This window comes from Arachis hypogaea, chromosome 12, assembly GCF_003086295.3.
Source record: "Arachis hypogaea cultivar Tifrunner chromosome 12, arahy.Tifrunner.gnm2.J5K5, whole genome shotgun sequence".
Classification (NCBI taxonomy): domain Eukaryota; kingdom Viridiplantae; phylum Streptophyta; class Magnoliopsida; order Fabales; family Fabaceae; genus Arachis; species Arachis hypogaea.
Genome location: NC_092047.1, coordinates 24,808,117 through 24,833,751, shown reverse-complemented (window position 1 = coordinate 24,833,751; position 25,635 = coordinate 24,808,117). Strand labels below are relative to the sequence as shown.

General features: G+C 37.1%; 3 protein-coding genes across 5 annotated transcripts; all 3 read right to left on the bottom strand.

Annotated features, from left to right (window-relative positions):
- Nucleotides 1-4,616: 4,616 nt before the first annotated feature.
- On the bottom strand, nucleotides 4,617-9,424 carry LOC140176670 (uncharacterized). Its single transcript, XM_072208205.1, has 5 exons — nucleotides 7,914-9,424; nucleotides 7,797-7,848; nucleotides 6,848-7,627; nucleotides 4,807-5,024; nucleotides 4,617-4,731 (listed from the first exon to the last, which is right to left on the bottom strand). Exons 1-5 carry the CDS (start codon nucleotides 9,422-9,424, stop codon nucleotides 4,617-4,619), a joined length of 2,676 nt encoding a protein of 891 aa, XP_072064306.1.
- A 2,404-nt stretch (nucleotides 9,425-11,828) lies between these two features.
- On the bottom strand, nucleotides 11,829-13,385 carry LOC112727176 (importin subunit beta-1-like). Its single transcript, XM_025776847.3, has 2 exons — nucleotides 12,672-13,385; nucleotides 11,829-12,575 (listed from the first exon to the last, which is right to left on the bottom strand). Exons 1-2 carry the CDS (start codon nucleotides 13,013-13,015, stop codon nucleotides 12,377-12,379), a joined length of 543 nt encoding a protein of 180 aa, XP_025632632.1. The 5' UTR covers nucleotides 13,016-13,385; the 3' UTR covers nucleotides 11,829-12,376.
- Nucleotides 13,386-18,839: 5,454 nt separating this feature from the next.
- Nucleotides 18,840-25,635, bottom strand: LOC112727175 (uncharacterized). 3 transcript variants are annotated; one of them, XM_072209069.1, is made up of 4 exons: nucleotides 25,248-25,635; nucleotides 23,490-23,970; nucleotides 19,681-23,349; nucleotides 18,840-19,468 (listed from the first exon to the last, which is right to left on the bottom strand). In XM_072209069.1, exon 3 carries the CDS (start codon nucleotides 22,872-22,874, stop codon nucleotides 20,724-20,726), a length of 2,151 nt encoding a protein of 716 aa, XP_072065170.1. In that variant the 5' UTR covers nucleotides 22,875-23,349; nucleotides 23,490-23,970; nucleotides 25,248-25,635; the 3' UTR covers nucleotides 18,840-19,468; nucleotides 19,681-20,723. The 3 variants fall into 3 exon arrangements, with proteins under 3 accessions (XP_072065170.1, XP_072065169.1, XP_072065171.1); XM_072209068.1 differs by having other exon boundaries at nucleotides 23,490-23,983; nucleotides 25,248-25,559; XM_072209070.1 differs by having other exon boundaries at nucleotides 23,490-23,866; nucleotides 25,248-25,554.

Below are 25,635 nucleotides of genomic sequence, written 5' to 3'. Positions count from 1 at the left end.
GGGTACTTGCAGGCCAAAATTGTTGCGTTGTGGTATAAAGATCCAAGCTTTGATGATTTGGAGACTAGCCTGAAGATGCTGAAGGGTGACGCAGAAGCAATTGAGATGTGCAACATTGCTGGGTTACGGGGCTTGGTAGAGTTGTATGTGGTCCACGATGTGGACGATGCCGGGCCGTTTCCAGAAGTGGGTTACGTTGACGTTGGGGGAGTTACAGAAGAGGGAACAGATGATGGGCTTGGCTTGGTTGTTTTCGAAGGGCACGGGGCTGAGGCAGCAGAGGCCAGTGGCGAACCTAATAAGGCAACCGAGGGTGGAGATGTGGGGGATGAGTTTCAGGTAGATGGAAGTGAGTCCAATAATGAAGACAGTGACGACCCTGAATACATGCCATCTGATGAGGAGGGGGACAGTGCAGGAGAGGTGCATTTCACTGATAGTGATGAGGATTTTGAGGGTGATAGTGAATTTGATGAGGGTAATTCTGTGCCGGAAGAAGCTATTGCTGGCAAGGAAAAGGGTAAAGGGATAAATCAGTTTAGTGATGAGGATGGAGCAGATAGTGATGAGTTGGAGATGGACCACATGATTGGTGGGGATGAGGGGGATGATGACGATGCTGAGAATGATGCCGATGATGTATCAGATCATGGGGGTCAAAGGTTTCCAGTTCATAAATCTTTGAAGGATATGAGCAGCTATAGGTGGGAGGTAGGGACACTTTATGCATCCAGACAAGAATTTAAGGAGACTGTGCTGGCATATGCAGTTCATACGGCTAGGAGCATCAAATTTAAGAAGTGTGATTTGGTCAGGGTTAGAGCTGTTTGTTAGAAGGACTGTCCATTCTGCCTCTATGCACATAGGGTTGGGGATGAATCCACCTGGCAGTTAAGAAGCTTGAACCTCCAACACACCTGCATGCAAACGCACAGGGTTGGGATACTGCACACTAAGTGGCTTGGAGCCCAGTTTAAGAAGAAGGTAGAGTCTAATCCGAGGATTAAAATAAGGTAGTTACAAGCAAAGGCACACAAGAAGTGGAATGTTACTGTGACCAACTCCATGGCAGCCAAGTCGAAGCAAGAGGCACTAAGTCAAATTCAGGGTGCATTTAGGGAGCAGTATAGAAGGATTAATGATTACTGTGCGGAGATTCTAAGGGCCAATCCAGGTTCATCTGTCAGCTTGAAAGTGATTAGGAGCCCAGATTTTGCCCAGGAGGTCCAGAACCCCGAATTGATGAACTATTGTGTATTCCAGAGATTGTATGTCTGCTTCAATGCATGCAAGAAGAGCTTCCAACATGTTAGACCCTTTATCAGTTTGGACGGGTGTTTCCTAAAAACTCCTCAGGGTGGCCACTTATTGATGGCAATAGGAAGAGATCCTAATGACCAGATCCTTCCTATTGCTTATGCGGTGGTTGAAGCTGAGACCAAGAATTCCTGGGTTTGGTTTCTGAGACACTTATCTGATGATCTGGGTGCTGATAAAATTGAAAAGTGCACATTCATGTCGGATCAACAGAAGGTGAATTGGAGGCCATTTTGGTCAGCTGCTAGTAAGTATGAGGTGATGTGTGGGTTAGACAAATTTGTTGTAGATCTGGCTGCTTGTGAGTTGATGAGCAGATAATTTATACGCTTTTTGGCATTATTTTTACATAGTTTTTAGCATGTTTTAGTTACTTTTTATTATATTTTTATTAGTTTTTATGCAAAAATCCTATTTTTGGACTTTACTATGAGTTTGTGTGTTTTTCTTTAATTTTAGGTATTTTTTGGCTGAAATTGAGGGACCTGAGCAAAAGTCTGATTCAGAGGCTGAGAAAGGACTGTAGATGCTGTTGGATTCTGACCCTCCTGCACTCAAAGTAGATTTTCTGGAGATATCGAAACCCAATTGGTGCGCTCTCAATTGCGTTGGAAATTAGACATCTTGGGCTTTCCAGCAATGTATAATAGTCCATACTTTGTCCGAGATTAGATGGCCCAAACTAGCGTTTAAACGCCAGTCAGAGACCCTTTTCTGGCGTAAAACGCCGGAACTGGCACCAGAACTGGAGTTGAACTCCCAAACTGGAATCCAAGCTGAAGTTTAACTCTAGAAAAGGCCTATGTACATGTAAAGCTCAATGCTCAACCCAAACACACACCAAGTGGGCCCCAGAAGTGGATTTCTGCACTCTCTGCACTTAGTTACTCAATTTCTGTAATCCTTAGTAACTAGTTTAGTATAAATACTAGTCTTTCCTATTGTTTTAAAAACTTTTGGACTAGGGGCTTATGCCATTTTTCACTTTTGGGAGGCTGACCATTCGGCCATGCCTAGACCTTTTTCTCTTATGTATTTTCCAACGGTGGAGTTTCTACACCTCATAGATTAAGGTGCGGAGATCTGCTGTTCTTCATGAATTAATGCAAGTACTATTATTTCTCTTTCAATTCACGCTTGCTTCTTCTCCAAGATATACTCTCGTACTTAATTCAGTTAAGTCGGAATGAAGGGGTAACCCGTGACAATCACCCACTATCTTCGTTACTCGCTTAGCCAAGATCCGCGTGCCTAACAACCACAAGCGGTCTACATGATGTTCAACGTAGTTATTGGACGACAGCCAGAGTATAATCTCTTGGGTCTCTGATCCACGGATTTGACTTGCCACTCCTGCAACAGAGCATTCAAATCCATGAGATTAGAACCTTCGTGGTAGAGGCTAGAACCAATTGGCAGCATTCCTGAGATCCGGAAAGTCTAAACCTTGTCTATGGTATTCCGAGTAGGATCTGGGACGGGATGACTGTGACGAGCTTTAAACTCACGAATGTTAGGCACAGTGACAGTGTGCAAAAGGATAGAGAGATCCTATTCCGACACAACTGAGAACCGACAGATGATTAGCTGTGCGGTAGCTGTGCCTGGTATTTTTCATCTGAGACGAGAGATCCGATAGTTGATTAGCCGTACAGAAACCGTACCTGGACCATTTTCACTGAGAGCACGGATGGTAGCCATTGACAACGGTGATCCACCAACATACAGCTTGCCATGGAAGGGAGCATGCATGATTGGATGAAGAAAATAGGAAAGCAGAGATTCAGAAGCAACAAAGCATCTCCAAACGCTTATCTGAAATTCCCATCAATGAATTACATAAGTATCTCATTTTATTTTATGTTTTATTTATCTTTCAATTATCAAAACTCATAACCAATTGAATCCGCCTGACTAAGATTTACAAGATGACCATAGCTTGCTTCAAGTTGGCAATCTCTGTGGGATCGACCCTTACTCACGTAAGGTTTTATTACTTGGACAATCCAGTGCACTTGCTGGTTATTTGTACCAGAGTTGTGAAAAGTGTTATCACAATTCCGTGCACCATGAGTGTTCCTGTAGGAGGTGGCAGATGAGCGGGCTACTCTGTCCTCATGCCATTAGCTGCATAACATTCAAAGGTTTGGACTTGGAGTCATTTGTGGATGACCATTACAAAAAGGATGCTTACCTGATGTGCTACCAGGAAGTGATACATCCTCTGAATGGGCCAGATCTGTGGAAGAGATCCCAGTATGATGATTTCATGCCACCACTATATCGGAAGCCAAGTCACCGGTCAGTCAAGAAGAGGAAGCGAGGATCTGGGGATGAGGATAACAGAAGCCAAACTCACCTCTCCCGTAGGGGCCAAACACAGAGGTGCTCTAACTATGGTGTTTTAGGTCACAAGAAATCAGGTTGCACAAAGCCTAAGAAGAAGGTATATTCCTTTCTGCTATAGTGTTCAGTTGGTTTATATTAACTTGTGCTAAAAATATTCCTTACTTTTTATTTCTGTCACAGGTCCAACCTGCATCTCAACAAGCTGCCAAGGGTCCAAAGAGAGGTACTAAGGATGCAAGCTCACAACTCCCTGGCCAAACAGTTCAAAGAGGGAAACTTAGCAAGAAATCATACTCTCAACCTAGCCCTGCAACAACTCATTCCAACACAGCAACAACTCAGCCCAACAAACCAGTAACCAGGCCCAGGAAATTGGCAGCTAGGCCCACTGATAATTCAACTCAGCCCAAGAGCCAGACCAAAAATGTAGCCAGGCCTGCACCACCTCAGTCCAACCCTAAAGCTCCTTCATCCCAACCATTGCCTCAAAAGAGCAGTGCAACAGCTTCCTCCACTAGCAAGAAGGACTCACACAGTCAACCAATTGAGAGAAAGAGGCATTTTTCTGTTATCCAGACTGGTGCACCTCATATCCCAATGCAGAAACTCAAGCTAATGGCAAAATTGCCTCCTAGTGCATGGGGCAATCTTTAAAGAGGATTAGTTATGTGTTTTGGCTGTTATGCTGTTTCATTATGTCTCAAACAATGTTATATTGTTATCTTGTGATTTTGTTATTTTGTTATTTTGTTATTTTGTTCCATGTGGTTAACTGGTTTTAAGTTTGTTTATGAACTATGTTGGTCTGTGTTTTTCTGTTTAAGTGACAACTACAAGTCTGTAATTGGCCATTTTGGCTTATGGATGCTGTTATGAATGACTTTGTCAGTGTTTTAAGGTTCATTGCTTAGTGTTTTATCCTGGTGTACATATATGTTCTTTACATGTTTTCAACACATTTCCACTGCTTCATGATTGAAAATTTGCACAACACTTTTATTCATACATTCAAACACCTTCACAAGGGATACATCACATAACATCATTGTAACAATAACAGTAATCCTATCAAATAACCAAAACAACACACAAAAATCCTACAAATGTTCCAATCATCTCCTGATTGAATGCATTCCATACGGTTGCCTCAAATTGTGTGGATTATGCAGCAACAAATAGAGAAACTCAATCCACCCAACTACCCCTAAAGTAGCTACAATCCTCAGCTTCCATTCGACATCCTTCAACCTTGTCTTCAAGGTTGTAATTTTCTTCCTGCATCTTGCAATCTCAAAACCCTGCAACGCTCCTCCAGCTTCTGGGTCTACCCACCTAAAGAAATCACAGGCATCCTGAACCTATCACCACCCAGAATTCATAAGATTAAGGAAACCCAGATGGAACAATTCAATCTCACAAATTAAAGGCCAACAAAATACCTCATAGTAGACACAACCCCAAAATCGTCGGCCTAGGTTGTCCTTCATCGTTGAGGTACGCAGAATCGGCCTCTCCCCATGCCCACATACCATCTCCTTCACAGGTGTTCGAATTCTGCCCGATCTTGAACCCTGGGAAGCCATCCAATCGGCGTTTCCGTCCCCTTCCTCCACTTAGTCGAAACCTAGCGCAGCTTTCTTCCTCACAGCCTTCTACCCAACACCTTCCTCTTCTCCCTCTCCCACAACGTTCCCTTTTATTATTAATATTATTATTATTATTATTAATTAACAAACAGTTAAAGAGAGTAACGAACTCAGGGGTATAATTGTCCGTCGGATCATTTTAATACAACTGTGAACTTCGGGGATGATTTTGTTTAAAAATAAAACTTAGGGACGAAACAAATTTTTAGCCCCTATATTAGGGACCAAAATCGAATTTAACCCTTATTTATAAGTAGTGCAAAGTTAATTTAAAAAAAATGACATTATTAAATTAAGTCATGGCGTATTTTTTTGGTGACTAAACAAGGAAAGAAACAAAGCAAAAACTATTCTAAATCCGAGCGAATGATTCGTTGGAGATCAACACCAGGCTCAGACCAAATAACATGATTAGAGTTACTCCTGGCACCATATTTAGCCATCCAATCCGCAGCTCTATTTGCTTCTCGGGACACCCATTCAACGTGAACAAGCCAAGGACGAGATAAAAGCTCCTGAATCTTGTGAACCAAATCTGTTACTTCAGATGGATACCCACTTGTAAGCTCATGCATGATAGGCAGAATGTCAAGGCAATCTGTTTCACATATAATATCCCTCAAACCGCAATCCCAAGCTAAAACCAGCCCCCTCCAAGCAGCAAATAATTCACATCTGATTATAGACCAAGGGGGAATGCTTCCAGAGCAGCCCGAGATCCAATCTCCCTTAGAATCTCTAATAATACACCCAAATTCCGCTAAATTTGAATCCATATACAAGCTTGCATCACAATTAACTTTAAAACTATTGCCTACCGGTGGTTCCCAACACAGGCAATTTCGGAGAGACCTAAAGGCATTGCTTCGATTCCTGTAAACATGTAAGTCCTTGGCGGTAATTCTGGCCAAGGCAACAACCTTATGGTCTGTCCAAGGGTTGTCAGTGTTGAATATGTCATTGCACCTATGTCTCCATACCCACCAAAGCCCTGCACCAAAGGACGCCTCATTGTTAGCCAAGGCCTTCCGAAACCACTCTTCAAGAGCAGTACCAGCCGTCGAGTCCAGGATACTAGGATCCAACATATACCAGATTGCCTTTGATCGTTCACAGTCTCTAAGGCAATGCTCCATAGTCTCCTGCGCCTTGTTACATCTCTTACACATATCTGAAGAAGCTAAATGCCACTTGAATCGAAAGGTCTCAGTTGGTAGAGCATCATGTAAGCTAAGCCACATAGTAAATTTGAACTTCTCTGGAATGTTTGTGTTCCACAACCAGTTCCAATTACTGTTGGCATTCCAATTTAATGTTTTCTTTAATAACCATCTGTAACCCTCCCTTGTACTATACTTTTTTGTTGCTGCAGGCCACCACTCCCACTGTGGCTCCGACTCAGTCAAACTAGGATATCTCAGACCACAAATAAACTGCTTAATCTCATGCGGAATAGGCGTGGTAAGACTATCAACCTCCCAAGACACCCCTTTCCACAAGTCAGCCACCATGAAATCTGATTCAGAAATATGTACATAAGGAACAAGGTTGCAAAGCTTACCAAAAGGAGTCCACTCATCATACCAAACTGATTTGTGGACATCTCCAATATTCCAATGAAGCCCTTCCTTGAGATGCTCATAGGCACTAACAATGTTCTTCCAGGTAGCCGATGAAGAATTTCTACTATTTCTGTTCATACCAGATTGATTCCTGAGATATTTATGCTTTAGAACCTGCACCCATAACTTCTCACTATTATTTAGACAATCCCATACCAACTTTCCCAGAAGCGCCATGTTAGCACAGGAAGTATCCCTAATACCCAATCCTCCTGCCTTTTTAGGAGTTATGGCGACCTCCCACCTGACCAGAGGCAGCCCTTTTCCAGTCGCTTGGCCTTTCCACAAGAATTGTCTCATCAAGGAATCAATTTTATTACATGCATACTTCGGGAGAAGAGAAATTTGTATTTCATAAACTGGGATAGAGGCCATAACCGATTTAACAAGACAAAGCCTCCCTGCCTTATTCAGTAGGCGTCCTTTCCAACTGGAGAGCTTTCTCGAAATTTTTTCAATAATCTCCTGAGCCGTCTTCCTGGAAGCTCTGGCATGACCGATGTTAATTCCCAGGTATTTACCCAAATCATTGCAGAACCGGATGTTAGAGACCCCTGAGAGAACCTCTTTTCTCCTCTCCGACATCCTCTTGGAACACTGGGCCTTTGACTTATGAAGATTTACCTTTAAACCTGACGCTCTAGAAAACAAGTCCAAACAATGCATGACCTCTATTACTTGAGCTTTTGATGCCTTACAGAAAAGCAAAAGATCATCTGCAAACATCAAATGAGAGAGTCGTGGTCCATTCCTAGAAACCGCAACTGGGTTCCACAAACCTTGGGAAACTCTATGAGAGATAAAGCAGGCAAGCATTTCCATACAGAGTACAAATAGATAAGGAGACATAGGATCTCCTTGCCTCAACCCTCTCTTCGGATTGAAATTTTGGAGCCTGTTCCCATTCCACAAAACTGCCAACGAAGAGGAAGTCACACAATTCAATATAAGATTAATGGTAGCCTTTGGAAACCCAAACCGGACCAAAGTAGCTTCCAGAAAACGCCAGTCTACCCTATCATAAGCTTTTTCCAAATCAATCTTGAATGCCATGGTCCCTTTTCGAGACTTGGTGTTCCTCATGAAGTGCATAATCTCTTGAGCAATGATAATATTCTCTGTGGTTCCTCTTCCTGGAATGAACCCTCCTTCCAAAGGACCAATGATCTCCGATAGGAAAGGTCTGAACCTGTTAACTAGAACCTTTGTGACAATTTTATAAATTACATTACATAAGCTAATAGGCCAAAACTCCCGTAAGGAAGAGGGAACTTCCACTTTAGGAATTAGAACAATGAGAGTATCAAAGATAGCCGCATTCAGTGGCTCACCCTCAAAGGCTCGCTTGACCAGTCTACACACATCGTTGCTAAGAGAGTCCCAGAACTCTTTGTAGAAAATTGCTTGAAATCCATTTGGCCCTGGGGCTTTAAATGAACTCATGGTCATCACAGCTCTTTTAACCTCTTCAGACGTCACCGGTTCCACTAACTTTTGACAAGTCTTAGTACTAAGAGACGGGCAAGGAAAAGGCCCCATGGCGTCCAGGTCAATATCCTCCCTTGTAGAAAAGAGCTTTTGAAAGAAAGAATTTGCCGCCATTTCTAGAGTCGTAGTCTCCGTGGCCCAAGACCCATCCTCCAAAAATAACCCATGAATTTTGTTCCTCTTTCTCCTGATAACTGTCTGCAGATGAAAAAATTTTGTATTTCTGTCTCCACATCTCACCCATTGTTCTCTAGATTTTTGATACCACAACAACTCTTCTTGAAGAAGGACAGCATTCAGTTCCTGATGCAAAGATTGCTCTTTGATCCTAAGCTGTTGATCCTCCCGACTTTCCAGAGTAATCTGAACGTCATTCAAAAGCCTCTCCAACTCCCTTTTCTTAACAAAAATATTGCCAAAAACCTTTTTATTGAAGCTAGTTGCATCTTTTTGAACCTCCAACAAACATTTGACTACATCCGGAGCTCCTCTATTCCAAGCTGTATCAACAACATTCCTAAAAAGAGGATGAGTCATCCACGCAGCCTGGAATCTGAACGGACGATAGCCTTTGGTAGCCCTCTTTGCCATCTTGCACCTAGTGAATAATGGGCAATGATCAGAGTGAAGGCGCGCCAGCACCTCAGTATAAGCCTCCGGAAACATTAGTCGCCAGTCCTGGTTGATGACTGCTCTATCAAGCTTCTTGGCCACCTGCACCCCACCTTTCACCTTCCTGTACCAAGTGAATCTTCTCCCAATAGCCCCCATATTAAACAGCCCACAATCCTCCAATGTTTCTGCAAATTGTTCTGCTCTGGCAAGTCTAAATTGCCCCCCTCTAATTTCACTCTGCAACAAAACATCATTAAAGTCCCCTAACACAATCCAAGGTCTGTGGATCATATTAGCAATCCTTGTCAAGTCACCCCACAGTTCTTTACGCCGATGTATATGCGGATTAGCATACACCGCACTGCAGTAACTAGATGTATTGCCCATAGTGATTTCAAAACTGATACATTGATCAACTACTATAAAAATAAATTGGCTACACTCTAAGCACATACTTTATCTAATAACGCCATCTTTTATGTTGGTATGGTAAGATAGTATCTATATAATATAAAATTAATTTAATGATATCATACAATAATATTTAGGAGACAATAATTTTATTAAATATAGTACTTTTTTAAAATAATCATAAATAATATTTATAACAATTCATTTCTATAAAAAATTTTTAATTTACTTATTAATTAAAATAAAAATTTAAAATTTTTATTTATAAATATATAAATACTTAAAGAAAATAACAAAAACGGATCAATTATTATAAATATTACAAAAATCTTACTAACAAATATTCTAAAAGTATATATTTGAATATATTTTTTTTAAATAAATATTTTAAAAATTTTACAAAGTACTCTTAAAATACTCATTAGAAAAATTTTAATTCACTGAAAATAGTTATGTAGTGAGATAAGAAGCAACCATGGTAATTCCACGTAATCCAAGACCAACATATATGTTTTTTTTTTTCATCCTTATGTACCCTCCTTCACTCCATTTAGTGCCCCATGAATTCTTAACAATTCAATAATCAGTACCAGATTAAGCTTATATCCACATATTCTATCAAACACCACCGAAATAAAAAATGATCATATTTTAGATATTGAATTATCAATTTGCGCATCGTGCATATCTTGGATAAACTCATATTTTATCTTTGCATGTATTTTGAAACCCCACTTAACTCTTTTCATGCTGATTGGGGTCTCGATATTTAAGATATGTTCAATTTTTAAAATACCCTCTTAATAACTGAGATGTGACTAATAGTGTATTTTTGTAATTATGTTGTACTTTATGTATTTTCATAAATTTTATATTTATTTAATTTAAATATAAAAAAAAGCCCGACAAATATCTTAGTAATCCTGTATTATTGAGAGCCTTCTTTAAATATAAAATCATTTACATTGACTTCGAATATAAGTGCGAGCTTGTATAAATTTTTTAATTGAGATGGTGTTTGAATATCATTGCTATCTTAGAGTGTAATTAGATTTAAAGAAGTTGTGCCTAATATTTTTTTTGTTTCTCTATCAAATAGCACAAAAATTATTGTAGTATTTTGATATGAAATTTTTTATTTAATTTTGAATCTATAATAATTATTGAGTTAGTAATTTATAGTTTAATGAAATTTTTTATGATAAGTATAATTTGATAAAATTTGATAGAAATTTTTATAATTTGAATCTATAACAATTTTTTATGTTGTAGCACAAAAATTTTATTTTTTTTTGTATCTTTTATGATTTTTTATATTTGTTCTTCTGCTCCTAGTGCATATAGTAACATCTATAATAATAAGAATAAAATTTTTTAGAATATTTAATTTTTTGTGTATATATATATATATTGAATAAGTTGTTTTTAATAAGAATAGTTTAAATAGCATAAAGTAAAAATACATGTTAATATTTTTTTTAACTCACTCTGTTAGACAATGTCTCAACTCTCAAGTAATACAAACTCAAAATAGTGTTGAAAAATGATCAAAATTGATTCTTTGATTTAAATAGCATATAAAAATAAATATAATTATAATGATCTTAAAATATAATTATATGTAAAGTATTATAAAATGAAAAAAATATAAATAGTAAAAACAGTAAGTATTTTTTTCTCTAAATTTGTTTTAAAAATACAATAATATTTTTATTTTGTACCTAATCATCTAATAGAATCATTTTTAAGTAAATAAGTTTCTCTTCATTTGTTGATGTAAATATTTCTCATAGACAAATTATAAATTTTGAAATGAAGTGATAGTGGTAAAAGTCTTATGTATGATATATAGAGTAAATAGCTAAATTGGTCCCCGAAAGATAGCCCATTCTTCAAACGAGTCCCCGTAAGAAAAAGATAATAAAATTTGTCCCCGAAAAATTTAAAATTGGTAACGTTAGTCCTTCCGTCAAATTTCCGTCAATTCCGTCAGTGACGCCGTTAACTGTTGCTTAGGTGGCTATCATTGTGGCATATGAGCATGCCAGCTTGGCGCAGAGTGGCTGGTGACAAGATATGTTTCCATATGTATGTCAAATTAGTCCTAGGTCTGTAAATCCTAATCCCCTCTTCGTTTTAAATTGCCATTGTTGCTGCAGCTTGAGCTTGATTCTGCAGAGGCCGAAAATTCATGACCGGTTGCATGATGGGTAGCATAGGTGGGGGTCGCAGTGGACAAGTGTCGCAATCACACGGAAGCCATGCCTCGAGCTCTTCGCTGCAGTGGCGGAGGAAGAACTCCGACCAAGTTTGCTTTTGTGGGCTGAAGACAGTGAGTTGGATTTTGACAATTTGGTACCCTGATGTTGTGCAAAGGGACAATGTTAAAGAAAAAAAAAAAAAACTAGATACAGTGTTAAAAGTCAGAAAAAGGAAGAGATTCTTTTGAAACAAGGCACTTTGGTGGTGTTGATGAAAACCAGTTCAACCCTGTGAATTCCACCATTCTAACAACCCATGGCTAGTTTATGGGAAAACCATTGTCAGGCTATAATGGGTTTATCTTCTAATAAGACCAACTTCAGACACAGCATCAAAGGGTATCTTAATTTTTCAATCATGGATCAGTTACCGCCTCCCCTCGGCCATGCAACCAATTATGTGTCCCATGAAGACCCACACCCGCATTTGCAAACTCATTGCTACCTTCTTCCTCTTGACCAAACTGGACTCGATGGTGCTCATGCAAAAGTCAGTGATGCATTGGTGATGATGCAAGTGTTAGTGACAACTTGAAGAGTTTCAAACTGATACCTTCTGTTGTCTGAGCATGGTGACAACTTGACTCATGCAATCTCCCAAGACCGATTTTGACACCTAAATGCATGCAGGTAGTTTACGAAAAAGAATATGCAACTCAGATGAACCTCAAACAGATATAGCACGATTGATAGCCAACTTGGCCCACTCAGCAGATTCTTTAATCAAATGATCTTCTGAGGTCAAACATTCATCTAAAAATTCTTTGCTTGACAAAGACTGCTGAATTAAAGAACCTGCATTGCTTCCTAGCGTATCAGCCAGATCTCCAAGGACTCCAATTGCTGTTTTCATAACCACTTCATCCCTGCATAGTGAAGGCAACAAAAGCCATTAAAACTGGTTATTGTATTAAAAAAAAAAAAAGCAAAAACACTCAAGGTAACATTTTTCACTTTCTTACATGTCTTTTTCCATGTATATGCTATCCAAGAATTGGAGGATGTGAGGTGCATAAGGAATCAACAGCTGGGTTTTTGATGAATTCTTGAACCCTTGGAAAATCCCAGAATATGCCTCTAATATTCCATTTCTCAAAGAATTAATGTACTCCGTCCTTTCATCATCAAAACCTGATGTGTGGGCATACATCTCTAAGGCAAGCTGCAGTGTGTTCATTGCATACATCAAGTATTTATTAAAGTTTTCTCCTATTGCAAGAGCTATATCACCAATGCAAGAGAACAATGGGGGCTTCACAGAACGGTGCAAATTATCACTTGACAAATTCTTCAGAAGTTGTGTCATAATCCCATCACAGTAAGGCAGTATTTTATCTTCCAATGCCCTGCACAAGCCCCCACCACACCAACAGTGACGGCACAAAATTGATAATCCTCAAAATTCTGAAGGTCCATCTCCAGAAACCTGTAAAATTCAGGCATGTATTTGGCAAAATCGGCGCCTATAGCATAGGCAAGGGCTCCAATGGCTAGCATGGCTTCTTCATGTGCTGTGGCGTTTCTGCAAGCAAAAACCCTGTAGAAAAGCCCCATTATCTGATCAGCATACTGCAGGAAGACATATTTGGTGGGCTTTGAAGACCCTAGCTTCTGAATAATTACTTGCAAGCAACCACAAAGTAGGCCAATCAGTTCACTCTGCTTTTCTCTTTCATCAGATGGATTTCCAACGATAACACAACCACATTGATCAGGAGATAAAACCACAATCACTCTCACAAAATAAGAAAAGAAAGCTAACCTACCTCTCACGCAAGGCGACGGAGTGCCCTTTTTGGTTGACCAACGTGGTCGCAAACCGGTCACCAACAACTCCAGCACACTGTCGTCGTCGGTCAAGCCTGGTCGTCGCCGTTCAATGCTTCGTCTTCCTGGAGGAAACAACTAAGACGAAGGGACTGCAGGGGTTCTGATGAAAACCCAAGCGTTGTAACGGGGAGCAACGAAAACAACGCTGTTTCAGCCTTCGCTGACGTGTCATACTAACGGCCTGGTCAGCATATGTTCACGCCGTTACTCAAACATTTGACGGAAGGACTAACGTTACCAATTTTAAATTTTTCGGGGACAAATTTTATTATCTTTTTCTTACGGAGACTCGTTTGAAGATCGAGCTATCTTTCAGGGACCAATTTGACTATTTACTCATGATATATAAGTAGGTTAAATAAATGGGTTGATACTCAAATTAGTCCCTGAAAGATCATGCGATATTCATTTTCGTCCCCGAATGATTTTTTTAATCAAATTAGTCCCTGAAAGATAAAATGTAAGTCAAATTAGTCATTCTGTCAGTTGGATGATGATGTGTCGCGTGGCATGCCACGTGGCAGGTCAGTGACACACACACACACACACATGCCACGTGTCACTTGACATGTAAAAAAGTTTTTTATAGTCAAAATAGTCCTTGAAAGTCCAGACGTAAGTCATTTTCATCCCTCAAATTTTTAAAATTAGTCAAACTAGTCCCTATATAATTTTTTATAATATTAAATTTATAATATTTTTTGATACTACTAATTTTAATATTATTTTTTAAACCTTAATAAACAATATTCTCTTTACATAAAATAATAAAAATAATTAAATTTTTATAAAATTATTTTGTCATTTGTATTTTAAAATTTTACATTTTCAAATTGTAATTTTTTATTTGAATTTTTTTATTTAAATGAGTTTATCAAATTATTGTTGATTATATATTTAAAAATTTATATTTTAAATTTTATTAAATAATATAGTAATTATTTCAAAATTTTAAATTTTTTAAATTTTTTTAAATTATAATTTTTAGAGTAAAGTATCGTTTTTGTCCTCAACGTTTGGGCTAAGTCCCTAACGTTTCAATCGTCCTATTTAAGTCACTAATATTTCAAAATTGACTCAACGTTGTCCTGCCGTTAGAGATCCATTAACAGAATTGACGGCAGGACAAAATTGAGACGATTTTAAAACGTTAGGGACTTAAATAGGACAAAAATGTTAGGGACAAAAACAATACATAGAAATAAATTTTAGTTTTATCCGTCAATAATATCAATTTTTTACTGTATATAATCAATTATTTTTTAATCACATCTAAGTAAATTACACTTAATCACATTACTTTCATTCTAAATAATTTTTTTTATATTTTTATATTATAATTTTACACTCAAAGTTATAAGTTAATATAAAAATATAAAAATTTTATTTAGAACGAAAGTAATGTGATTAATGATAATTTATTTAGATGTGATTAAAAAATAATTAAATACTATGTACGGTAAAAAATTGATATTATTAACGGATAAAACTAAAATTTATTTCTATGTATCGTTTTTGTCCATAACGTTTTCGTTCTATTTAAGTCCCTAACGTTTTAAAATCGTCTCAATTTTGTCCTGCCGTCAATTCTGTTAACGGATCCCTAATGGCAGGACAACATTGAGCCAATTTTGAAACGTTAGGGGACTTAAATAGGACGATTGAAACTTTAGGAACAACTTTGGGACTTACCCCAAACGTTAGGGACAAAAATGATACTTTACTCAAATTTTTATTATTGTTTAATTTATATAGTAAAACTCAATAATTGAAAAACTGATTTATGGAATCACTTTTTGAATCTTAATATTTTAATATAATTTTTTAAATATTTTATTTAAAACAAAAGAAATTTTATTTTAATACGAAACATATCTATTTATATAATGTATTAGGGCGGAGTAGCCTGTGTTATGCATAGGTATAATGCTTCCTATTTCATTTTATCTCATTGATTCATGAAATTAAAAAAAAAATTATATAATCTATCTCAAGCATATGAAACACACAAAAATTTATTATGATCTTTGCACATATTACGCTTAAGAAGTAATTCGTTTATAATAATAATAATAATAATAATAATAATAATAATAATAATAATAATAAAGCAACAAATTTTCAATATTTTAGTAAATGCAAGAAAAAGATTTTAGAATAGAAAAGAATAAGAGAGATTTTGAGAAGAATTAAAGAAGAGAGATAATTTTATTGAAAAAATTTTTAAGAAGAAAAGATACAATTACTAATGTTTTGTTTGTCAATTACATTTCTATTAAAATTAGTAGTATCAAAAAATATTTCAAATTTAATATTATGAAGAAAAATAAAAAAATTATATAAGGACTAGTTTGACTAATTTTTAAAATTTGAGGAATGAAAATGACTTACGTCTGGACTTTCAAAGACAATTTTGACTATAAAAAACTTTTTTACATGTCAAGTGCCACGTGGTATGCCATGTGTCACTGACCTGTCACGTGACGTGCCACGTGTCACTGACCTGCCACGTGTCACTTAACGCGACACGTCATCATCCAACTAACGAAATGACTAATTTGACTTACATTTTATCTTTTAGGGACTAATTTGATTAAAAAAAATCATTCGATGACGAAAATAAAGATCGTGTGATCTTTCAGGGACGAATTTAAGTATTAACCCTTAAATAAATAGTACAAAATTTGAATTTATAACTTAAAATTTGTTAGGATAATATTATTGTTATTATGACACTTTTAATATAGATATTTATTATATTTAATTAATATTTTATATTTCAATTGAATAATAATATGTAATAAATTAATTAATTATGGGAGTTATGGTTTTAATTTTTATTTTTTTAAAATATTTTACTAAAAATTGATGGTTAATTTTTAAGTTTTGTCAAGTAACGAAACTTGATGATGTGACATCGTTAGAAAAAGAAACAGGTTAAATTTAATGTACAAAAAGTTAGTATCAATTTTTATATAATAAAAATAAAAAAATCAATAGATAGATAAATTGTGCGTGTGCAATGGCCTAATGGGCTTAATTTAGCTCTTAAAAGATCAAATGTCTCATATTAGTCTCCAAAAAATAGTTGACTAAAATTAAGACTAGTCCTTTCATCAGTTAGTGGATGACACATGATATCATTATTTTGCAATATATCATAGTCTAATTAGCAAATAGAGTAATAGACTAATTTGATTTTACTAATTTGATTACGTGGTCAATAGCAGAAGCAGGCACTGGCTGGAGGAGGGCAAGAAAGGGAGAAAGGTCGAGAGCTTTCGGATTTGAAAATTTGGATAAAAAAAATCATATTATCAATTTTGTCAATATGAAAGTTAAAAGGAGTAATTATAGAAGAAAAAAAAGTTAACGAATCTCCTTTCTGTATCTCTCCTTTCAGAGCGGACATAAAAACACTAATTTAGTGTCTCTCAACAAGATGTCGTGCATGTCTATAACACTAAATATGATGGTGTGTCTCATTTTATAACGCTCAAATGACTAATTGGTGAAAAAAGAATAATGGCAAATAAAGGTATCAAGTTTTAATTTTCTCTCTTATAATACCATGTTAGATGAACACAAGGTAATGTGAAAAATGATTCTGATTTCTGAATCCTCAATTGTGAAGTCATACATTTATATATATATATATATATATACACACAGGGTGTGGTTCAGTCAATTGACTAAAGCTAACTGATACAGTTATGATTAACTGACTAATTTACCTTAATAAATCTGCCACTGATGCATAATGCCTAATAAAAACCCTCAAAATCATAAAAAATAATGAAATCAGCAGGAGTAAATGGACAAACATATAAATAAGAGTTTGAAATACACACCAACAAGAATAAAAATACACACCAAAGATTAGTAAAATACACCTTAGAGATTATTTTTGATAGACAAATGTGTCATGTTATTAGTAAGGATTTGATATTTATAAATCTTTAAGCTGTACTTTTGTCCGTCAAAAGCAATCTCTAAGGTGTATATTGACATTTACAAAACTCTCTATTTTTATTCACTCGAAAGAGATTTGGAACCATTATATTACTGTAAGCTGCTAAAGAGTTAAACTCTAAATCATTTAATATTCTATGGTTCATACTAAAAATATAAAAAACTATGCTAATCACCACTGTTAAGACGAAGCAAATTAAGTTGAGGGTTAGCCAAAAGGGACTACTTGGCCAAATCAAGGGAATGAGAAGGTTTTAGGACTTCGCATTCTTGGCTTCTAGATTATCAACTCAAACAAATCAATTAAAGTAGCTAATAGCAGTTATCAAGAAAAGCCTAAGGACTTTCTTCAAACTAGTCTTTAATATCACTAAAGTTTGGATTCCAAATCATTTTAAGAACCATCTCCAACTTCAAAATTCCATTGAAGTTACTCCGCTCTACAAGAACAGATGCCTCAAAAAGTTATTTCCTAAAATTGGAAAACCCTAATCAATTCCCTTTTTGGGTGGAGAATAATTCCGAAAGTCCAGCCTGCTCCAATAGTCAAATACTTTTTTACTTTGAAAGAAGGAGGCAAGACACTTCTTAGCATGCAAGCAAAAAGTCAAATACTTGCTGAGAAGGTAGAAGTGAGGATTACACATAATTCAGGGCTTTCAAGGTAAGTATTCAAAATGAACTGAGTTTATGTTTTGGCATAATGATTGCTAAAACTAAAGGATATAAAACATTAGGAATGTAAGATTGGACTATTAAAATCTTACATATGTGCTTCTTAGTATTTCTTAAGACCTCAGGCTCAGATGATTGATTCCTTTAAATAAGCAAACAAAAATTCATTGCATAGTAACATGCTTTGACGGAAAAGATGTAATACAACAAAAAGCACAAGAAACCAGAGGAGGATCGCACAATCCTAAGGAAAATTTAAACTATTCTTAATCTATTATTTTTTAACCCTTTTTTTTTCTTTGAAACCACAACCCATCAATTCTCTGTTTCATCTGCATCCTTTTTGAGAGGCCCATCATCAACCGGCATGTTACCTGTATTCACCTGTATTCACGTTTGATTCGGATTTTGGAATGTCCACATCTATGTGAAGGAAAAAGTGAATACAGTGAAAACAATAAAATCCTGTTTTCTGTTTTTACCTCCTATTTTCACTTTTTCCTTCGCAAAATCCAGAAAACAAAAAGCACTGAAAATGAAAACAGAAAATGAAAACGCAAACCAAACGCACCCTTACTTTCACACTATGGTAAACTAAAAATAATATCTACATTTAACCCTTAAATTATGGCAAACAAGCAACATGAGCCGAATTCAACAACAAATAATATGTATTAATAGCAATTCTACATAACCAATAAAATTTATCATTTTTAGCTAAACACTTGGCTAACAAAGGTATTTTTATCCGTAATATCCAAAGAATACGGTATTGGCTAAACTCTAAATTCTAAACTCTGAACTCTAAATATTAAACTAATCTTTAAACCTTAAATAAGGTATTGGCTCAAAGTGTTGGCTAATATTAATAAAGGTATTGGCCCAACAATTCTCATGTAATAATCCAACAAAGACAGAAAGACACCTATTCAATGCTGCGGCTGCAACCCTCAACCACTACATTGAGCGAAATCAATATAAAGTCGCTCTGTCAATATATCGTTCTTGACAGCATCAAGAAAAATAGACCAACGGAACAGAACCAAGCGGATGCCTTCACTGAAAACCGAGAATGAGTTTCCTTGTAACCGTTTCGCACCCTCCATTCTTCTGGATGGAACCCTGCACACAAAAAGATCAAACCAGCCACTGCTCTTCTCTAGCGACAACAACCGACTGAGACATTGAAGAAGGGAAGGGCGTCGTCTCAAAAGCCTACGAGTGTGAGTGTGACTCCTCTGCTTCACTCTTTTCCTTTTCTTTTTGGAATTTTTCGTGAACACTGAAAGTAGAGCTTGTAAGTTGTAAGGACATTAAAAACAGTTAACATAGAAGACAACATCAAAACATCATAATCATGTCAATTAACATCTAAGTTATTCCCACAAGAGTGTGTTTTTGAAACAGAGATTAAAATAAAAGCATAATATTAAAACGGAATTACAGTAAAAGAAGTGAAAGAAATTTAGCACATTTCAAAAGTACAGTACATACCTGCCCAACTGCACCATAGTAAAACTAGCATAATGAATCAGCTTGTCCTTGTAAATCATAGTCAAATGAGGTTTCAATTCCCAAGATTAATGGACTTGGGGTTAGCAATGATTGACTACTTGTACCACCAGATACTAGTGCAAACACTCATCATCATCCCTAATAACTGTCATATTCTTTATCTAGAAATGAATCAATTTGTGATTCCGGACTTCAAAATTGATGCTTTCCTGCCATTTGAAATAGCAACAATGGAAAAGCAAGGTAGAAAAAAAAACATGAAATTACATATAGCTCATACACAAACCCACAAGGCATACATATATTTGGAACACAGTACAAGAATTGAAGAATTTAAACTAGGAATCTTTCTTACATTTTAGAGTGAAGGGAATTATGGGGACAAATGAAAAAGCCATTGCTCCAAAAGATAACTAATATAAGCTATATCATTTTTTGATTAAAAAATGAAAAGAAACGATATAAGCTAAATATTATGACGTAGTATCTCAGTAAAGGTGTTAAACACATTCCAATGCTATCATGCAATGCAATTATTACCTAGCATTCAACTCTTATCCAAATCATTCTGCATGTTCCAGAAATTTCATGTCTATCAAGTCATTGTTTGTTAAAATAATAGAATGTGGATCAACTTTGGTTGATATTTCTCACTATCTATATTTGCATTTACATCATTCAAATGTTCATCCATCTAAGACAAAAAGTTGTCTTTGAATGTCACATACATATGACAGAATATTCACATGATTAACAGAAATATGTACTATTCAAATACCAATGTATTATTCAATGGGAAAGCAACCCACATCTAAGCAGGAAGCATACAAGTTTCTTACCTAACCAAAATTAGAGATTCAAAAAGGTATTATAGTGTAAGTCATACAGAAATCTGAAATGAAACCAAACCTAACCAACAAAATAGATTAATTAACCTGAGAAAGAAAAGTACTTGATTAAAATAATGAAAGACAGTACAGAACTTATTAGTATCATCATCTCATTCTTCATAAAAATACTTATCATGAAACAAATAATTGTAACTCTGGATGAATCTTATGAAGTTTTTTCAAGAATTCATTGCATGGAATGCTTGTTTCTTTCGATGTAGGTTGAGAAAACTTCGGAAGAATGCTTTTAATATCAAAATCTTTTGACATGTTACAAAGACAATTTAAGATGGTAGAAGTTAATTTCGAGTCCAGAACAACACCCTTATCAGCCATTTGATGAAGCAATGGAATGATGTTTTCTGTCTCTCCCGTTAAACTATAACCCTTTAGCAATGTATCAAATACAATCGCGTCCGGTACATGGCCAAAAGCAATCATTCTCTCGTAGAGTGACTTGACAACATCCAACTGCTCGAGTCTTGCGAACCTGTTAATCAATATTGAAAAGGTGATGGAATCAGGAACCAAATCCATCTTAACCATATCGGATAGCAATTCCTTTGCATATTGAAAGTCTCCTGCTTTGAGAGTTCCATCAATTATAATATTAAAGGATGAAACATCCGGACATTGATTCACATTCCTGATTTCTTGAAATAATCTCTTTGCCTGATCCAAACTACTTTCCTTGCACAATGCAGCCATTACAGCATTATAATCAGTCACCGAGGGTCTAATTCCATGAGCTAATTTTTTATTGAGAAGTCCTTTTGCAATACTAAGCATCTGTATTTTGCACAAACCATTAATCATGACACTATAAGTCAATGCATTGGGGGAAATTCCTAAGTCGATTACACATTTCCAAAGTTCTAGTGCCTTAACAAGTTTTCCAGCATTTAGATAACCACCAATCAAGGAATTATAAGTTACTACATTACCCGCTACCCCCCTTCGAATCATTGTATTATAGATACTTGCAGCATCACCAAGACATCCTGATTTGCAAAGTCCCTGAATTGCAAGATTATACGTGAAGACATCAGGCTTAATATGAGATTTCTTATTCAATAACCACTTGCAAAGGTGCACTGCTTGTTCAATTTTCCCAACTCTAAATAGTCCCTGCAACAATGTGTTGTAGGTAACTGTGTCAGGTTTCTTCCCCTTATCCGCCATCATTTCAATAATCTTGAGTGCATCATCTAACCGACCTTCCTTACAAAGTCCACATATCATGACATTGTAAGTTACAGCACTTGCTTCTTCCCCCTTTTGCATCATCAAATCCAACACTCTCATCGCATCAGACACCCTCCCGTTCTTGGAAAGCCCATCAATGACAACTGTATAAGCAACAACATCAAGCTGGATTCCACGAGACACCATATCATTCAGCATCTTCGAAGCTTCTTGCCACTGCCCATTCTTGCAAAGGGCATGCATCAAACAGCTATAGGTAACCACGTTCGGCGAAGTCCCCTTTCTCAACATCTCATCAAGGAGTTCCTTACCCCTCCCAATGTCACCTTTGTTACAAAATCCACCAATTAGAGAATTATATACAAAAACATCAGCATCCAAACCTTCCTTCCCCATCTCCTCCATCAAATTAAAACCCTCATCAACTTCACCATTCTTACAAAGGCCATCAATCAAAGCACCAAAGGTAACTGAATTCGGCTGGCATTCCTCTTCCGCACCCTTCATCACCCGAAAAAATGCCCTAGCCTCCACCAATTTCTTTGCTTTACACAACCCATTCAATAGGGTATTGTAACTAACTCTATCAGGGCACACATAATTCCTCTTCATCTCATGAAACAAGCACATGGCCTTCTCACAATCACCGTTCTTAACAAATCCTTTCAACACAAGGTTCATATTATACACATTGACCCCAAAACCACGCTTGATTATCATCCCCACTACGGCGAAAGCAAAATTCGGCTTCTGGGAATTGACAAAACTCTCAATCAAAGCACTGTAGGAAGTGAACCTTGGCAGAACAGAGACACGGACCATCGCACTATAAACCAACACGACTGAGTCATAGAGCTTCTGCTTCCGCAGGTTATCGATGAGGGTGTTGCAAGCGGATTCATTCGGCACCGAACCGGAATCAACGGCACGGTGGAAGAGGGAAATGGCTTCAGAAAGTGAGTGAGGGTTGGATTTCTCAATAAGAAACCTTAACTGTGATTCTATTGAAGCTGAAGGAGCATGGAAGGTGCGAAATGAAAAGATTGGTGAAGGGTTAAGGAAGGGTTTTGGAGTCATTGTTAATCCACGGAGAAAGGAAGCGGAAAATACTAAAAGGTTGATTGTGGTGAGAACTACTGTTGAAATGAAAAGTGTGCTTACTTGAAAACTGTGGTTACTGAAACGAATGTTGTTTGCTGCTGTGAAGGGTTGAGAAGTAATTGCACACTGCAGAGATGGGAATCCCACTTCCTCTCATATTTACATAACCTTTAATATAAAACTATTCACTAGCAGAAGGGGTGGAGCAGCACAGCAGAGCTCAGAGGAAGCGCCGGCGGGGGAACAGAAGCGTGGAGATCAGATAGAATGCAGAAGCGGAGGAGAGGCGAAAACAGATAACACAGGACGGCAAGTGAGTCACCAGAGGGGGGAAAACAGGCCAACGAAGAATACACCAGCACTGGAGAGAGCAGAGCGTCAGCAAGACTGAGACAGGATCGAAAAAGTAGGAGGCGAGGTCGCAAGGTAGTGCGAGGAGCAAAGTGGGAAACTGCCCAGAAACTCAAAAAGTCATATAATTTAATTGAGATAATCAATTTTAATAAAAACTAAATTAATTAATTAACCAAATCACATTTTTATGAAGAACAGATTAAAAACAAAAAATGTAAGCAAGAAAAATTAACTAACCTTCGGTGGTCTTCAAACGAGCAGAGTATGAAGGAGAAGGAGCAAGAATGTGACGCGGAGAAGCTGGCGGCAACGAGGAGCACACGATGGACGACGAAGCTGGACCTAGCGACGCAACGGATGACAAAACTGGACCAGGCAAAGAAACTGGCGATGCGACGAACTGGACCTGGCGGCAGACGACAAGGCGTGCTGGACTAGGCGAAGAAGCTGACGACGCGCGAAGAAAAGAAGCTGGCGAAGAATGGCGGGACGGCGGCGGTGAGAAGAACGACGGCAACTATGGAGGCTAGGGTTTGAGCGCAACAACTGGCAGCGCTGATTCTCACTCCTTGCGGGGGTGGGGAGACTTCTGTGACTGTTCTGGGGGTGAGGAACTGCAGTGTAGAGGAATGGGAGGCGTTCAGGGCTTGAGGTGAGGACTGAGAACCAAGGTTCTGAGAAACGGACCGGTCATCGAACCGTTCTAGTCACTGGTTCACTGGTTTACCGGTCTCACCAGTCCAACCGTGGTTCAACCGAAAAAACCGTTTTAGAATAAAATAATAGATAAATTATAAATAAACATTCTAAAATATAATTATAGTCTAATATAAATTTTAAAATATCTTCCAAATTTAAAATACTACATGAAATGTCATCAACCAAAGCTATATGATCTTATCAGAATACAAATACTTTAGTAAATAAACATAGGCAAGCAACTCTACCACAATCAACAAGAGGTGAAAAGGAAGAGAGAGTAGAGAGACAATCAACATATATTACACATTCATATGTACAACAATTGACAAGTAGAGACAGGTATTACATAAACAAATTGGAAGCTTGCTGAAAACAGCATTACCAAAACTGCAGTGTCGAGTCTGCAATCTCCCAATCTAAAAACATGAGAAAGTATCTATGAAAGTTCCCAATTACAATTGTTACCAAATAAAAACCAAAAAATAAAAACACATTTTGTTGTTTGACCATTATATTATCTCAGGGAGGCTGTGCAATTGATACAGTTGGGAACCCAAATTGAGTTCCAAAGAAAAAAATGGGTCAAAAAATACAACTTACCCATTTTTAGTCCTAAGCTTCCCTGTATTTCCTATCATGGTCACCAACCCAAAAAATATCAACCATTTGACAAAGAATTCATAGTTTAGTAACAGTTTTCTATTAGCATCTATGTTGGGCCTGGTAACAAGATAAATTCACAGCTTAGATATTCTGAACACATGAAAATACATGGATTGTGTAGATCATATGACCAATATGATTTCTTTCTTGATTTTTTGTGAAGTGGGTTCTGTCATCTCTTTCTCCGTTTTCTTTTCTCTTCATCTTAATAAAATTCTTCTCTCATGTAAAAGAAATAGATAAAAATGAAAATCTCTAAATGGATGAGCAATGAGCAGTGACAGAGTCATCAATCCTCAATTTAATTAACAAGATTAACAAGATTTTCAATTTAAGCAAGAAGCAGTGAGCAATGAGCAACGACAGAGTCATCAATCACAGGTTCACAAGAACCCACGGCAAACCACTCCAACCCAACAATCTCAACAGTCAAAATTGTTCAATAATTATTCAACCCAGTAACAAGTAACAACAACAAAGTTCACAGCTTAACTAACAATAATTATTCATAATTATTCAACAAAGTTCACAGATCACAGTTCAGTTCACACTTCACAGAAAAATCAAAAATCACAGTTCACAGAACTTCACAGTAACGAAAAATTATTCAATTATAATTAAAAAAATTACCTAAAAGCTAGAACCTAGAAGCCTTGAACAGAGCACGCAAGAGGAAGACACCGAGAAGAGGAGCACCTTCGAACGGGGCAGTGGCTGCGGTGGAACAGAGCTAGCACCGGCGGGACCATGCCTGCGCGACGGAGGCTTGCACGTTTGCACGGTGGCTGCGCGATGGAGGGGAAGTGAGGGAGCCGGCGGTGGCTGGACGGGAGTGAGGGAGGACCAGGAGCTCGATGAGAGGAGCTCAGGACTGAGTGTGAGAGAGGCAGAGAGCGTTCCTGGAGACTGGACTCTGGAGTTAGGGCTGGACTGGAGTGGAGTAGTGGAGTTAGGATTCAGCACAACCAAAACGATGGCGTTTGCTTCCTAATTCAAAAAACCGGCCAGATCAGGGTTC